Source organism: Epinephelus fuscoguttatus, linkage group LG6 (assembly GCF_011397635.1).
Source record: "Epinephelus fuscoguttatus linkage group LG6, E.fuscoguttatus.final_Chr_v1".
NCBI lineage: Eukaryota > Metazoa > Chordata > Actinopteri > Perciformes > Serranidae > Epinephelus > Epinephelus fuscoguttatus.
Window position 1 is genome coordinate 24,508,931 of NC_064757.1, and position 17,563 is coordinate 24,526,493.

At 40.6% G+C, this 17,563-nt stretch overlaps 1 protein-coding gene across 3 annotated transcripts in view; it reads left to right on the forward strand.

Moving 5' to 3' along the window:
- Window positions 1-17,563, forward strand: part of stpg2 (sperm-tail PG-rich repeat containing 2) — an 80,793-nt gene that overhangs the window by 51,504 nt on the left and 11,726 nt on the right. For all 3 annotated transcript variants that reach the window (XM_049578710.1, XM_049578709.1, XM_049578708.1), the window contains 2 exons: window positions 11,023-11,188; window positions 14,044-14,159. In XM_049578710.1, coding sequence (XP_049434667.1) covers window positions 11,023-11,188; window positions 14,044-14,159 — 282 coding nt within the window. The remainder of the gene's footprint in view (window positions 1-11,022; window positions 11,189-14,043; window positions 14,160-17,563) is intronic.

A 17,563-nucleotide genomic window follows, 5' to 3' on the forward strand; every position in this document is an offset into this window, starting at 1 on the left:
TATTATCAGGCTTCAGTTTTACTTCTGCTGCCAATTGTCTCAGTTTCAGTTTTTTCTTGTTTTCCTCTTCACCCAGTTATACTTGTTGTTTTCTCTATATATATTTTCTGCTATTTTCTTGCCATCTTGTGACATATCTGTATTTTGTTTCTCTGTGTACATTAACAAGTCTCTCGGTCTCCCCCATTGTTTCTCTTCACCCCACTCCTCATGTGGATAAAGTAGGCACATGTGGTAAGCGGATGTGTCCGGTGTACATTTCCCTGTCCAAGGTATGGGTGCCAGCTGTGGCCAGCAGCTGTGTGTATAGTGCATTGTGTGAGTGATTGTGTGTGTGTGTGTGTGTGTGTGTGTGTGTGTGTGTGTGTGCGCGCGCACCCATATCCAGGTGTGAGCCCGTACCGATTTTATGCAGCAGCTGTGCGTTGTGTGTGTGTTTGGTTACGGACAGCTGTTTTGTAGCAGGTGATGATTTTAGGAGCCAAGCAGACAGTGAGCCAGGCGGCTGGGGGGGACGACGGGGAGAGCTATAAGCCCAAAAAGATGTAAGGAGGCCTGGGCTGGGCTGGGCGTTGACTCAACCAGGCCTTCTGGACCTCTGCTGGATGGTCTAGCGGCTTAGGAGAGACCCAGCTGTGGGTGTCAGTGTTTATACCTGACTCTAAACCTGGCAAACACCACAGACATCTTACTGATTACTACTGTCTATAAATCAGCCACAGGAAGACAGTTACAGTAACCCAAGGCTTTAAAGCGTCTAGGTTTACACTCACTGTGGTTCAGGTCTAAACTGGGATACTTCCACACAAAATCAGATTAGCTGTTCAGGTCAACATGTGCATGTAAATGCCACATAAATTGTGCTGAAATTAGAAAATGTTAGAGCACTTGTGAGATAGAGATAGGTTAAAGGAGCAGTGTGTAGGATTTAGTGGCATTTAGCAGTGAGGATTGCAATCAGCTAAAGCTTCTCCCATGTACCAAATGTGAACTCCCACTTAGAATTCTCTCAGTCTTCATTGTTAGGAGGTTTGTACCTCCTACAGATTACCCTCAGAGGTGTCTTATTTTACAAAACAAACAAAACAGGTGATTAAAGCTCGGAAAAACACTCAATAAAGCAGTTTTTACGTTACAAATCGGGTTTTTTTCTACGCTGTTTGGCTTGTTGCAGATAGGCTGCTAGCCCAGTAAAAACACTGAATTTCGTGGTAAAAAAAACAGGGTTTTTACAATGCTGCGTGGCTGTTGCAAAAATGCAAAAAACATGACGAGTCAGTGTTTGGTTCATCCGTTATTGCTGCTGTAGAAACATGGTGTTGCAACATGGTGGACTCTGTGGATGACGACCTGCTCCCTTTGTAGATACAAAAGGCTCATTTTAAGATAGTAAAAACACAAGCATTCTTCTTTTTTAGGTAATTATACAAAAAACAGGCTTTTTATATTATATTCAGTCTCTGCTGATACATTCCCCCAAATCCCACGCACAGCTTTAAACGTAACAAGCGGGCCTACAGAAATACAGTTGATTTGATAGACGCAAGGGAAGATGGAGTTTTTGAACCATTAGAAGGTGAAGAACAAGAGAAAGCAGTCAAGCAGAAGGCATCAAATGACAATGGACTGAGAAAGAGTATACAGAGCAAGAAAGACAAAAAGAGACAAGGCAATAAAAAGGTAAGCATATCAGGCAAGGGCAAAATAAAATGAAGGAGAAAGCAAGATATACAAGACCACAAAACACAGCAGAAAACTGTAGCTGTCAGCAAATTGTTAGACTAACTGCTGCCTATAAAATGTGAATAGAGAGCGAATGGGACCCATATGGTTTCCCTCTGTCATTCCATCTGTAATGAAGACCTGTCTAAAACCTCATTAAGGCCTTATGACACCTCCACTACTAAAATCAGACAGATGGTTATCAAGCTCTATGATGAGACACCAGCTGTGCTTATGACACAGAATGACATAGATAGTCTATTCTGGGAGGAAAACAAGCAAACAAATGCTGTGTTCACTTTTCATTTAAATACTAGCAATCTATTTTCTTACATAAGATAAAGCCAGACACAAACTCTAAATTAAACACAGCATTAAATGCTTAATTAAAAAATATGGTGCCACACAGCAGACTTTTTTAATGTTATGCTTGTAATAGGTTTGGTAACCATTGTCTGGTTAAGTGTAGACAGTATCTGATCTGAAATGTTTTTGTACAAGCAGTAAAAATTCATAAGAATTAAAAAATGAACATTAATCACAGTGATATTAATACTGAAAGAGCACAAAGCCCTCATCTTTTTCTCCCAATTTGTCTTCATCAGTTATTATATTTGGCATATCATTAGTGGCTTTGATTTCAGATTAGGGCTAATGATTTTAAGAGGAAGCAACATTTACAATACATTTACATTTGATATTCAAGCAAATGTAAGTTTAGCTGCATAGGACACGAAACTGTTACCTTGAGTTTTGCAGTCTGTGCTGTATTGTGCAGTATTTTTGCACACTTTAAACATGCTGCCTTTGCTTGCCATTAAGTTTCACTGTTAAGAAAAACAGATGAACCTCATCTGACACTGGAGTTAAGAGGCAGAGCCCATGTTACTATTATTATATTTTGGACTAGGGACAGCAATATATCAGTATAGACCCTTTTAGAGGCAGCGTTACAATGGCGTCATTTTGTTAGCTGGAGGCAAAGCACAACTCGCCACCACAGGGCAGAGTCCTGCACGGGTCCAGTTTTCAAGATCCGCCCCGACCCGACTCAGCGACGTACAAACCCGCACCCAAACCGTCAACCCACGCATCAGGCCAATTAGTACCGCAACCCTGTCCGACCCGTTGAAACACGACCTGCAGCCCGACCCGTAACCTGGATTTAAAGTAATCATTTTGGGTCATATTGGCTGAATATTGAACAGCATATCGCCACAGTTAAGGTGCCAGTGAGTAAACAACGACCTGAATGAAGCAGCTCTCACAATAAAACCTGACTTCAGCTCCATCATCAACCCTCTGTGTTCTTCTCCCATACGAGTGTAAAAGCGCTCGTTTGTTACGTTTAATGCTTTTAAACTTTTAATCTATGTAAAGGAACTTTACATGTGTAATAATAGACTTACTTTCTGTCCAGAGCTATGTTCAGCAGTTGCGAGCTGTCACGTGTTTTTAGAATCCATCAAGGAGAGAAGTAATCCATCAGGGAAACACTTCAGAAACATTATAAAGTGATAGTTGTACGTTTTATCCACTTATTTCTCAAATACCTAAATAATTATTTATTGTTTTGGAAGCGGCGCTTGTTAGACGGTGGCAGCCATGTTGATTCTGTCATCCAATCACAAATTGTGTTAACAGCTGAACCAATGACCGTTGTGAAATAGTGGAGGTGATCCTCAGAGAGTAAATAATGACCAAGATAGTTATCTGTAGTTTACCAAACTAATGACTGATGTGTTTATCTAAAACCCGCGATCCGACCCGCATGTTATTTTTTCCACCCAGATCCGAACCCGGGAAAAAATGTTTTTTTAAAAACCACCCGCAAATCAGGTGTTTTTGCGGGTACCCGCTGTAGGCTATAGGAGTCTTAAAATGTCGTCTTGTTGTGTTATTGGGAGCCAGAATAGAAGGAGTCATGGCTCAAATCTTAAATTTTATCACATACCAGCCGCCACTGTCCGTCAACAAAAATAAAGACAACTCAGGTTTAATGTGATGAGACAAAATGACTGGACGGATGTGACGAAGAAACGGAGCGTTAGATATCTATATGAATTAACAAATACTTACATTAATCACACATTCACTATGCTTGGCGCTCTGCTCTCTGTCTCCCCAGACAGAGTTCAGAGACTGTGCTCTGCCACTCTGAGACTGCGGTGCTGTGGATAACCGAAGGGCACATTTAGACAGTGCTCTGAATTTACGAACGTCCAGTCTGTGCCAGAGTGCGCTCCGGCACTCAGAATGAGTATTTCTGAATGCACCACTCGCATCATCTTCTTCCGTTGTCTAAAACAAGCCAACAACAATGTCTGTGGAAATTTTGTTTTGCCTCCAGCTAAGTCCCACCCGCCAAAAAATGTCATACTGTTTACGAACTGTCAAAGGGTCTCTTACATTGATATTGTGATCTGAGATTAGATACTGTTGTAGATTTTGGATATCGTTCTGTTGTTAGTGTTGTCTTTTCCTGGTTTTAAAGGCTGCATTTTAGTAAAGTGATGTAATTGTCTGAACTTACCAGACTTTAAATGAGGATATTCAGTTGTTCATTATCTGTATAATATGCCAGCAAGAGTGACGACAGTGTGCAGATTCCAGTTTAAGGATGTGCAGCTTTTAAAATCTTCCATAGGTGTTAGATTTAGTTGAGATCTGATGACTGTGAAGGCCATAGCATACGATTCACATCATTTTCATACTCATCAAACTCAATCAATCAGCGAGCCTTCGTGCTCTATGAATGGGGGCACTGTCATCCTGGAGGAGACCACTCCCAACAGGACAGAGGCATTTCCTTTTAGGATAAAGGTGATCACTCAGAGCAACTTTGTGTTGGTTTGCAGTGACGTCTCACTCTCCGGGGACAAATGGAACCAAACCATGCAACCAGCAAAATGCCCCCCACAGCAGATCTCAGCCACCGGATCCCCTCACGGAAGGGGTCGAGCATACAGGACTGTACCGCTCTCTTGGTGTACGCAATGCACTCGCCCACCTGTCAGAATATGGTGGATGACTCATCTGACAATATCACTTTTTTTCCACATCTCTGTAGACCAGTGCTGATGGTTTTTACACCGCTGAACTTTTAAATGTGCATTGATCTTTCTAATGAAGGGTTTATGCACTGCAACTCTTTTATAATATACCCCTCTGTGTAACTGTTCACAGAATGTTCTTGCTGACACAGTCTAATCACGTGCTGCATTGATTCTCAGTCACCTGAGGAAGAGTTGCCCTTCTGTTTTTCTGTACATATCCCAGTAGTGCTCTTTTGACCACAATTTCCAACCCTATTTACTGTTGTTTTTCCCATAGTTCTGAATACAGATATCACATTAGTCACTGTTCCTCTTGAAACACTTGCCACTTGAGCAGTCTGTGTGACTGAAGCTATCTGTGCCCCAACAATAAGTCTTCTTTCCAGCTCACTTAAATCTTTTCCTTTTACCGTTTTGATACAAAGTTAGAATCGCCTGCGCCTATTTAGCATTCTTACACATGCCACAGAACATGACTGGGTGTTAATTGGAAAATTGTACCATGCAGTGCACCTGTGTGGAAGCATCTGCATTCTTCACTCATTTATTCAGGGTTTTTCTTTAATTTGTCACCCGTCTATAAAGTAACTGTGATACAATGATCTGATATATGGAAATATAGAGTCTGAAAATAGCATTCTGCCCTCCAAGGAAGAACAAAAGGTTTTAAGAGTAATGAGAAGATGAAGAATGGGATGTGGTGGTAGCGCGTGCACTCACACATGCACACTACATCTCATGTGTTATGCCTGGCCATTAGTCAAAGATGTCACTGAACATACTAAGCCAAACCGTTAGTATGATGGTTGTCAGGTGAACTTTCCTGGCCATTAGTGTGAGAGAACTTGGTGTAAAAGAAATTCTGTCAGAAGATAACAAGTTAACATCTGACGTTGTGATGGCGTTTTGTTTTCTTAAAACTCCTATGAGGTGGGCCAGTTAACTGGGAATATGCTTTGTATTTTGTATCGGATGTACAGGATAGTACAGTATGATATGTTGCTGATCTCTGTAGAAATGTTCTTTTCACTTGTTTGTACAGGAAAGTGAGAACAGAGGCTTATGCACATAAATGGTTTTACAAATAGGGCTCATTATGTTGTATCAAAAAGAATACAACAACTATTAAAAATAAACACCAATAAATTTATTGGTGTTTATTTTTAATAGTAGAAATTAGAGAATATTAGATAAGATTTAAATAATACAAAAATCTGATTTAAAACCACTTTTAATGGGTACCTTGAAGGACACCATTATTTTTATCCCTACAAGATGTGCTAAATTTGGCTTTCCTTGGATTTTCCAAATGGATTTTCTCCAGGAGACATCAGTATCTGACAATACTTATCAACGCTGAACAATAAAAAGTACATAAATGATCTCAAAATATTCTCTAGGCTGCTCTCAAGTCAAGAAACACTCAGCGATTAAGGATGGGACATGTTTAAAACAAACAGTTAAGCAATTGGCAAAATCCTTGCTGTAAATTCATCGAACACCTTTCATGAGTAAACTTTTGAAGGATGAACTTGGATGTCTCCCGCTGTTGTGTACTTCTAATGACACTTGGGATTGTGCAGCTGCTCTGTTTTGTGACTTGAGGGTTTGTTTTTAAACTAGCAACAGTGATCTGACACGAGACAGGTGTTATAACTTTAATCAATTTTAGCAAAGTCCTTCATCAATGTCAGATCCAACCTACGGAAACTGAACCAGAGAAACACATCTATTCATCCAGTTTTGCTTTTGTAAACCTTCAAGGAGAAGAGAAACACATAGTCATTTTGACCATGAGCCAGGGGAATCTTATACTTCAAATACATAATTTTGTTGAATTTATCAGGGTTCTTTTGGTTTGGTTTGCTTGGATAGAACAAGTCAAATATGGCAACTTGGTAGGTGGCTGTTGGCATCTAATTTAGATGCACAAGGCACCCTGTAGCGTCTATATGACATGCACTGGGCTTTTCACTAACCCCAATTTAAAGCCATCTGTGGCAATGATGTGCTATAACGAGTGAAAAAGTCTGAGTGAGGCAGGAGGGAAGAGTGTGGATGGGTCAAAGGACTTTCAACCAGCAGACTGCTGTTTGTGTCCCATGTGAAATGTTTTTTTTTTTTGTTTTGTTTTACGTTGTAAACAATCTCATATCGAGATTATCTCCCCACCCAGTAGTTATATCATTAACTATGGGTGAGAGCTAAGGTTACAATGTAACCAAACGTTATGTAGATAACATAATGTAACATATGTGTCACGTGACATATGTTATAATAATTATGAACTAACTTAAGTTACATCAAAATGTACTTACTAAACAAATGTACTAAACCCAAACCTTGATCTTTTTGATAAACCTAACCAAGTAGTTTTGTTGCCTCAACCTTAAGTAGCTTAGGTGACAAAACATACGTGTCCTGTGTACACAGAAGTTTATTTTGAAAGGACACCATGTATGTAATGAGTGGAAATAGGCAGGAGACCAAGTGAGTGTCCAGAACTGATGCAAGAGGGGTAACAAGAGCATCATAGGTTATAGCTTAGGGCCACTGACCCACTGTTGTGTGTATAGTCATATCTAGGATTTATGAGAATGTTTCATGTTGCTTTAACATGTGATTTGACATATGTTTAAGATTTGTTGCTGACCTCAACACTGTTGATGCCCAGTGTGACAGTATCTTATCTAAGTCAGCAGATTCGGGACTGCTGCTGTGTTGCCTCTCATTGTTCACTTTTATTTAATTTAGTATTTAGCTGTTATTTATTTAGTGTTTATCGTAACTTCATGATGTATTGATTTCCTCTCACAACATGCTTGATTGGTTATTCTATATTGTGTTGATTGACTAACTACATCTTCAAGTTTATATATAACGTCTTGAACGCAATAAAAATAACATTTATTTTTATATTTAGCGTGCTTCACTTTCATTAAAAAATACTGTCAGGTCTGACAATCTGTCTTGGTGCTGGCATCACATCAATATTCAATTACAGTTATTCTGTGTCACTGCCTGCCTGCCACAAATGTGTATCTGGCATCTACAGTAGACTATATGCACTCTGACAGTCAAGGGCAATATGACAGAATCGTTAGGAAAAAGTGTGTTTGTGCGTGTGTTTCTGTGTATATGTGGGAAGATAAGCATTGAGCTGTCTAAATGTCGGGGGTGTGTAATTAAAGTCAACCTGAGTGCTGTCAAGGTGTGATGACTGCTACTGGGAACAGTGGTTTGCCCCATGTTCAGGTATAATTACAGACCATAGGGTCCCTCGACAGGTGTGCATGTGCACGTTATGTTGCAGAGGTTGGAGGATGATTGCTCTGCACTGTTACATAGATCTGTGACAGATGTGCATACAGGTGCCTGTGTGCTTCTCTGTGTGTGTCTGTGTGTGTGTGTATCAAATCCACCATGAGAAACAGTACCAGAAACAACACAAATTTTCCTCACCATCATTCAATTCATCTTATTTTCAAGCCATTCCGCGGTTGCTTTCAACATCACACAGAATCCGTTTGTGTCTGCATGTGTGAGCCTGTAAATTGTGTGTGTGTATAAGGTTGTGTTGTCGTGCACATGTTGTGCTTGCCTCCTCTTTCCTCCCACTGTGTCTATAATGAAAAGCTAAATGGCCTGGGTTAGCAATGATTAAAGATGGACGGCTACCTAGGAGGAGACGGAGAAAACAGCAGTCGGGAAATGACAGTTTGAGGTAAATGACAGCTCTGCTATGTTTAGGATAAATGGATCGTGCAGCTATATTCAGCCTTCGCCATCAATTATTCAAAGACCCACCGACAAGACAAATCCCCAGTAACTGAGATTCCTCCGCAGTGGTGGTAAAGCAAGTTTCTAACCAGGTGACATGATTCATCCACTTCCCTTTTCACATCCTAATTTCTACAACTGGGATCCATTACGTGTTCACATCAGCAGGAGTGCCTCCGTGAATTAGCTCTTAATTATTAGCAATTCATTCATGAGTAAGAATGTAATGGCCTTGTTATGAAGGCTATTTATCTGAAATTACCTGTGATATGTTATATCATCGCTCCACCCTCTGTGGAGAGACAGCATAATGTCAGCTGTGAGACAACCACTCGTTTGCACCACGGAGGAGATACCAGCATGTGTGTGTTTGTCCACATTTGCATGTAGATGATGTGACATGAACTGTATGTCCTTGCCTCTGCACGCCGATATTCATGCATGAATGTCTGTACATGGGTGATATTGTAGCAAGTCTGACAATGTGTTCTGATAACAGATGGGTGAATGGGTCATTTGTTATTCATAATGAGTGTGTGTCTGTTACACTGTGAACATGTCAGTTGTGTAATCTAATAAGGGGTGTGTGTGTGTGTGTGTGTGATTATGTGATACACTGTCAGACATTTCTCAGTGTTAGAGAAAGTGCAGGTTTTTTTTCCTTCAGTATCATCATCTCTTTTTTACCAATATAAAGAAATGATGGGCTAAGTGTGTCTGCTTTTAGCCCACTGATTTTGGTGTCACCTTGACTTTTCCTCTACTGCCGCCATGACTTTAACCACAAAAACCACTTGGGTATGGTTTGGAAAAGATCCTATTTTGACTTGAAATACCCAGTATAAGGGCATACTCCCCACTGGAAAAGCAGCGATGTCTCTGTGAAAAACAGCCACTTCTTGTGCCACTGTCCTGCCAAGAAGAGCAGCAATGTTTTGGTAAAAAACAACAGTGACGGTTTGCTGCAAAACACCCGCAGTTGGTGCTTTAAAAGCTGCTGAAAACAGCAATTATTAGCTAAATCACAACTGGTTTTGTTGTTTGTTGTTCTCAAACAGTGGCGTCTTGCCTAGATGACGCCGCAATCCACCTCCCAATGACAAAGTCAGCTCATATACTATGGCACTTTAGAAATGCTGATATTATACGTATGAAATGTGCAAATGCAACATACTTGTGGTTTGCAACACTTTCTCCTGGCGACTGGACTGTTCATTCCCCAGTCCCCGGACAGTGTCTAATGACTCTGGTAATACTCTGATTCTTCCTTTAGTAATAAAAAAGTTTATGACCAAATGCCTGCAAAATTACTTGGCAGTCCCATTGATACTTTTTGTTTAGTGATAATTTGCAAATTCAAGCATGCTTAAACTAAGATAGTGAATGTTATGGTGATAAACATAACACCTGGCAAACATCAGCATGTTAGGGCCTGTTTCCACATAGCGTTTTTCCTCGTGGTGGTGGGGTGCTGTGGAGCGCTTCCTCCCAGCACTTCGTAAAGATATGCTCCCAGCACTTTTTTAATGACAGGCTCAGCATGGATATGTTTCTATGACAACAATATCTCACCACTAACATTATCTAAGGAGCAAACATAATGTTACGTTAACAGAGGGCTGACTACACAGTCAATGACAAGCTGGAAAAATAAGCTTGTCTGTCTTAGTAGTAGTAGACAGTAGACAGCAGCCTCGCTATAGACGTGGTGGTGCCTTTCTGAAAAAGCACACAAAAAAGGCGGAGTGCTCTCCTCTGTGGTGCTTTTTCTCTCGTTTGCCACATATGCTCTGTCCCCATTGCGAACAATTGAGAAAAAGATGCCAGCGCTGAGAAAAAGGTGCTATGTGGACACAGGCCCCAAGTATTTTCATTTCAAGCATGTTGACATGCTAATTTTAGCATTGAGCTAACTTCATAGAGCGGCTAGCACGGCTGTCAAAAACGCTTTCTATTCTATTTTCTATTTTATTCCTATTCTATATTATTTATTTAATTTCCTCTACACCATTAATCACATTATTGCTGTTGCACAAGTAAAATTTGCCACGGAGGTCAGCTGGTGGACCTCCAGAAGAAATAGTGACATGATTTTTTTTGTAATAAATCCTGGAGTGCATTTTACCAAATTAATAAATATGAAGTACTTTGTGTCCATTTATGTGGTGAAGAGCTGCTCTGCTCACATTCCAAATTTTTTTGCGCCACAACTCATGGATGGATCGACAGGTTGCAATCATATTGCTCTCTCTCCTCTCGTCCATCTGTGTGTCTGTTCCTTCAGCGCAATGCATGATGATGTATAATGCTTGGTTAGTGACCATCCGTTGGACATTACTTTTTCACGGTGCATTGTAGGATATTCTTAGTTCACCCTGTAGTGTAGTCTTGTTATGCACATACATATAGCCATGTAACCTAAAACATTCTCCTCTTCTCTCCTCTCCTCTCCTCTCCTCTGCAGGATTCCCCTCCACCCAACAGCTATAATGTGAGTCAGACATTTGAGAAGGCTAATGGCCGCTCTTACTTAGAACCCCGAAATGAAGGAGCTAAGAGACGACAGAGCTGCTTCCTCTCTGCTGCACCGCGGGATAATTCCTTCCTGCAACGTGACCCCACTGTACCAGGTATCGCATGCACACACGCACACATACTGAACAACATCACACAAAGAGAAGCAGGTCTATCTATCTATACATCTATTTGAAAACTTTGCAGCTTCACCCTTTCACCATCATGCAGTCCAATTAGCTCCATCTCTGCGGGCGTCTAACCTAATATTTACCTCAATTACACTCCCATTGAAAAATGTTGTTTCAAAATTGATGGATTCATGACTTACTTGGATAATTTATGACTAGCCCCATTTCACCAAGGGACTCAACCCATGAGGCACCCCAAACCGTTTAACCAAAATCTAATTTGCATATAAATAGATTTGGACTGTTTGCAATAGTGTTTCTTCTTCATACACACTGCCACACACACACACACACACACACACACTGAAGCAGATATGCAGACACAAGCATATGGACACTCCTGCGCATGTACATGCTCGCATTAAAACACACATTGATATAGCATGGCAACACACACACATACACACAATAATTTTGCCCATTATTGAATTTGCATTTTTGAACAGGCATACAGTATGTGGGACATTATAGAACATTATATTCCTCATCATGCTGGGTCCCCTGAGACCACATTTCTTATAATGTAAAAGCATTTAACTATTCAACAGCTTTGACACACACACACACACACACACACACACACACACACATCCCCTGCAGAATGACAATATTTCATATAATGGTCCGTGACATCAGTGATGGCTCAAGGAGTTTTTTATGCACGTTTCATGTGTTTGTATGTCACTCTATGTTCATGTCATTAGCTGCACCGACGAGCACCTGCTGTTGTCTTACTGTAAAACTGTGTTGGATGGATGGATGTATTCTTTTTTACTTTCCTCATCATAATCCTGAACGCACTGATTGCAGTCTGTAGCCCTGGGGTCCATTAAACCATTTTAAATTCGACTGTTAAAGTTGTTTGTATAATTTATGAAAAGTTGGCAGTTGAGGTTTTAAATAAAAAAGGTTTATGGAAACAATGTTGTGTAATGGATAAACCCCCGAGGCTTAGCTTCTTCATTTTGAGAGCAGTTTTCATTTTTTAGCCTTCATTGTGAATGTTTCTTCTTTGAATGGAAATGGCTTTGTAAGAGGTTTGTTTTTGCACTGTGAGCGTATGTTGTTGTGTGTGTGGTGTTTTTCAGAAAATTTTTGTCAGTGCCTCTTTGCTCGTTTGTAATCATATCAGCATGTGTGTGAATGTGTGTACGCACATGGATCTCTACACACCTGCTTGTGTGTTTGTCTCATATTATAGTCATAACATGGACACTTTTTCCAAAAGCACAAAAAGAATTTCTGATCCCTTTTTGGTTGATCTATACAGAACTGTACAGAACTGTCTGTACAGTACACCATGTCTTGTGGTGGACAGCAGTGCGGTTCAGTATTCTGGTAGACTGAGCTTTGATCATAGTTCAGACAGTTCCAGTTACATTAAAATGCAGCCCATGGAAAAAAAAAGATAGCATACCCTGGAGACTAAGTTCAGATTTATACTGTACAATGCACCCACACTGCTGTGAGTTTTGTTGCCCAATATGTATGAAAAAGAGCCAAACATCAGGTTAATCTTTTAACCTTGAGCAAAATAATTCATCCCAATCTTGCCACAGCTACTTTGCTGTAAACCTTTTAGCATTGCTGAGGGCAGAGTATGCAGAAAGTTAGAGATTTCAGCCTCAACCAAAATTATTTCTCCTTACTCAACCTCCACAGTGTTATTGTAACATTTAAAGCTGCTATAGGCAGAAATCTGGAAAAGGGAGGTGGACATCAGAATTTGGCAATATACCTTCTCCCTGCAGCTGCCATTCTCCATCCTAAGCCCCTCCCCCAGACGACCGTGGGCATATGCATGCGCTTCTTATAGTTTCCCATACAGTGAAGTTTTCAATCAGCCTGAAGATGGACCTTTGATCGGCAGCTGTAGTGGCTCGATTCAGCCAGTGGCGGCCCCAGATTTGACCTGTGCTATGGCAGCAATGGAAAGATTGCTGGTGAAGTTGGTGCTGTCTGGTCCCCTGGAGCTGGGGTTTGAGCTGGCTGTATTAGTGTTGCTGTAGCTGCTGACTGGAGATCTGTCTCTGGAGCTGCTCAGAGTGGCGGGAAATGAAGTAAAGGACACACTGTGATTCGAGGCTTTAGCTAACTTTAGCTACATAACAGTAAACTTGAAACCACAGCTGTTATATTTTAGCTGTTAGCAGAAAGCGAAATTATTAGCCAGATTATCTTTTCATTTCTAAAACACTATGCCGATATTGACACGTTTTATTTCATTTATTGTAAGACTTAAAACTCTCTTGATGATAAGTCCATCTTCCTTTTTTTTTTTTTTTGGTTGCGTTGCAGTAGGCAGTTGTTGCCACTGCTGGAATACCAACTTGTAGAACAGCCGAGAGGAACACCCCCTCTATCTAAGATGACCTGGGATTGGCCAAAGTTGGGCTAGATTTTCTAAAGCCTGAACACAGAGCCAAGATGAGGTGCAGAAGTCTTGTGTTCTCTCAGAGCACTTGAATTACAATATGCTTTATTATAAAAGTTTATTATTGGATTTTTGGTCTGTTAGGCAAAATAAAACGACGTACTCCAGCTTTGAAAACTTGACTGAATAGACATAAAAAAAAAATCTAATTTGTAGTAATATCATGAAAGAAATACTTTTTTAGGATGCAGTTCTGAAACCTTTGGATTTCCTGCACACACTGAAGGTCGAAGTGTGCTCTGCTGTAAAGTACACAAATGTCTGAAGTACTGTCCTGCCTCGGTTAAAGCAGCTACATGTGAAATGATGTATTCAGGTGTGGATTATGTGTACATGTGTTCATCAGGGCCTGGCCAGTACAACCCTAGTGTGAAATCCTTCCCTCAAATGGCTCTGATCTCCTCCAGAGAAGATCGATTCAAAGTCTCCGTGAACACCAACCCTGGACCAGGCGCTTATCAGGTAAACAAGCTTTTAAAGTGTTACTCTCATGAAACATTCTTAGCTTCCTGACAAACTCCCGGTGTATGACTCCTTGAGCAGCCAACATGCACCGACATCAGTGTAGGTATGGCTGTTAGTGTGTCCTTGAATTTTAAAGTGTCTCTGTACAGCTAAGAGTGAGAACATGATGAGTCGCGAGTGTGCTTGCACAGATCCTGTTTGTGTGTCGGGTGTATTGCATGATAGGCCACAAATATATGCCTGACATTATCTCATGTTCTGATCCTCAGAGAATCTATCAAATTTCTCTCCCTGACCTTGAGCTGTGCGGAAGAAATTGATTGCTTTGTAAGGAAAATCCAAACTTCAATAAGTTTCTGTGGTTTCATCCAATCTGCACTGATGCAACACGAGGCTGAATGATCCCGTTTCCTGCTCAAGGCAGCTTTTCACTTTGCGGGAGAATTTGTTCTTAAATGACCTGCCTGCTTGAATTAAACTGGGGAAATTGAATGCATTTTTATTAAGTCTTATGTTGTTTAATGCAGCCACCCCAGACTGCTGACGGAGAAAAATGCACTTTATGGTTGAAGCATAATACAGTTGTAATGAAAACTAACCAGAACCTAATCTCTCCCTGCTCCATTTCAGTGTGTTTTAATAGGAATTACAGCTTTGGGTTACAGCTGCTGGTGAATCTGTGTGTGTGTGTGTGTGTGTGTGTGTGTGTGTGTGTGTGCGTGTGCGTGCGTGTGCGTGCGTGTGCATGTTTGTGCGGGCGCGTGAGTGTGAAATGATTGAAAGAGCTAATGTTGCTTCCAGTCCCTGCTGACTTTGAGTGGTGAACATCAAAGACAAAACCACTGAGTTTGATTTAAACCTCGCTACAGAGTTCATCGTCATGTTCATGTCCATGTCCATGGGTGTAATGTTATCACAGGGCTCTTTCTTCTCTTCTCTGTCTGCCTGTCTCCCAATCTGTCTGCTGTCTCTGTGTGGATTTATCTCCTCAACTTTCCCTCTCTTTTCTTCTGCAGTTCACTGTCTCTGTCTCTCTTCTCACTGCCTTCACCTCTTTCCACTTCCATGCCCCTCTCCTCTCAGTCTCCCAGATTTCTTTTGGTTATTTAGCAAAAAACTGCAGCTGCTGGGTTTACAGTACCTATAGCTACATACACACAATTGATTTTATTTACGAAACCAATGTATGACAGAAAACTGGGCGTACGGCCATTTTCAGGCAAACCTTGGCATTTATCAGTGTAGACATGAGTGGAGGCTACGATCAAATCTAAGTATTTGAAACCACATATTAATCACTTAAAAATGTGTAGCCTATGAGAAAGATTAGATTTTGTGAAGGCCTACATCACCATGCGCTCTCTGTTCTAGCTTGTAGTTGCCTGGCTCTGTGGGACAGGCTACAGGCTGACCAAAGGCTGATCATCTGAAACTTTATTTTTAAAACACTGACAAGCCAGAGCATAAATGGATAAACCCTGCAATGATGTAATAATTGTAATAATAATCAAATACTTGTAGGCTGGGTGATACATTTTGTCGTTGTCGAGTCTCCTCTGCCATCTGTTACGCCTGAAATGGAAGCAGACTCAAAGAGCAAGGCCACGCGCTCCTCGTCCTTGGTCAAATATAAACCTTCAAATAAACATTATAACAATATAAATATCATAAAATATATTGACAAATATTATAGATATATATAGGCTGAAGGTTGGTTCATGTCATGGCTGTATAAATTAAATATTACAACCTCAGCTGGAGTTTGATTGCCCACTAAAATGCTGTGGACCACAGCAGTAATTTCTCTCCATACTGCGTTTTTCCGAATTCCTTTGATGGCACTTTGCAGACTGCCAAATAGAACCAACTGTTTAAATCAGACCCGGGACATCAGCATTTCTATTTCTAGTTAAGAGAAGTTTTTCTACTTGTTCTTTTCCATGTCGTAAACGCTAACGGCTAGGCCTCTAAACCGAGAATTTAATGAAGTGGGAAATTTACATGACGCTTATTTTCAGCTGCCACATTTTTAAACACCTGATTATTCCTACGCTGTGATTGGGGGATGAGACTGTTTAATGAGTTACATGCAAAATCTAATGATTATTGGGCTGGTTGTAAATATGTTTTTGGCCATAGCCTGAATGATAATGGAAGTAGCTACCATGATGTCATCCATTGGTTTATGGACTCCCGTTTTGAAGCCTTAAATTCGGCATTTTGGCCATAGTCATCTTGGGCTTTGGAGCCAGAAGTGACCATGTTTGGACAAGAGGGTGGAGCTGTGGAGGAGCAAGGTGTGTATCAGATTGAGAACTCCGAGGACACTATCCGCAGACAGCCTGTCAAAACGGCCACAGCCTTAATCATTGGTAACTTTAAGCCTCAATAAAATGGAGGCGGGTGAGGAAAAATTCACCCCACTGTACAGCTGTGATGAAGGGGGAAATTATCTATAGAGACCAAAACTGTTTTTTTTTTTTTTTTACCAGGCTGTAAATATGTTTATTTTTGGTGTAAAGTTGGGCATTCTAACATTTGGTTGATTGACTAGCCTCTAAAGCCAGCCTCAAGTGGCCATTCAAGGAACTGTAGTTTTTGGTATTTGGACGTTGACTTTATGTTTTAGTTCCAGAGGCTGTCACTTGGTTTGGGTGTTATGATCAATCTTAGTTTGTGCTGACAGTTGGTAGATAAAATCACACACTGTGTGTTGTTGAACTATTGCCTTCCCATTATTCTCATGCAGGTTATTTTAAAAATGTTTAATTTTGATGATGGCATTTGGGACCACTACAGTTGTGTATTGGGAAAAATAATACAGCGAAGCACAGTAATCATGAGAGATGTCAGGTTATAATGGCTCCGCTGTATACCTGCTTGAATATAATTGGACATTACCAGTCAGGTTAAATGGTGTTAAATGATGCAAGTGCAACTTAAGTGCTGCCTGAACTTACACTATGCTCCATTCCACCTCATCAGGTTTCAGTACATAGCCAGAGCTCACTGGAACTTCACCTCTACATATGAAGTTTACCTATTTCAAGTTCTTCTCTCTTCAGCATCTACAGTCTCTCTCTCATATATTTTTCCTGGTTTTCTCCGTAAATTGCATCAGAAATTAGCAAGGCAAACTGGTTTTGATGGATATCCATTTTGGTTTAGGAACATGTGAGAATATGTGTTCTCGCTGGATTTGATTCTTTGTATATGAGGTTTCATCAGGTTTCAGCTAACCTGAAATTCACCTTATTCTTATGAAGTTCATTCCTCTACATCTCTCTCTTCTGCAGAGCCTACCATCCTTTTTGCCTGCATCTCTCCATCCACCATCTCATCTGAAGTTTGCATGTTTCCATTTCATTTTGAAACTGTTTTTATAATCATCACCCATTTCT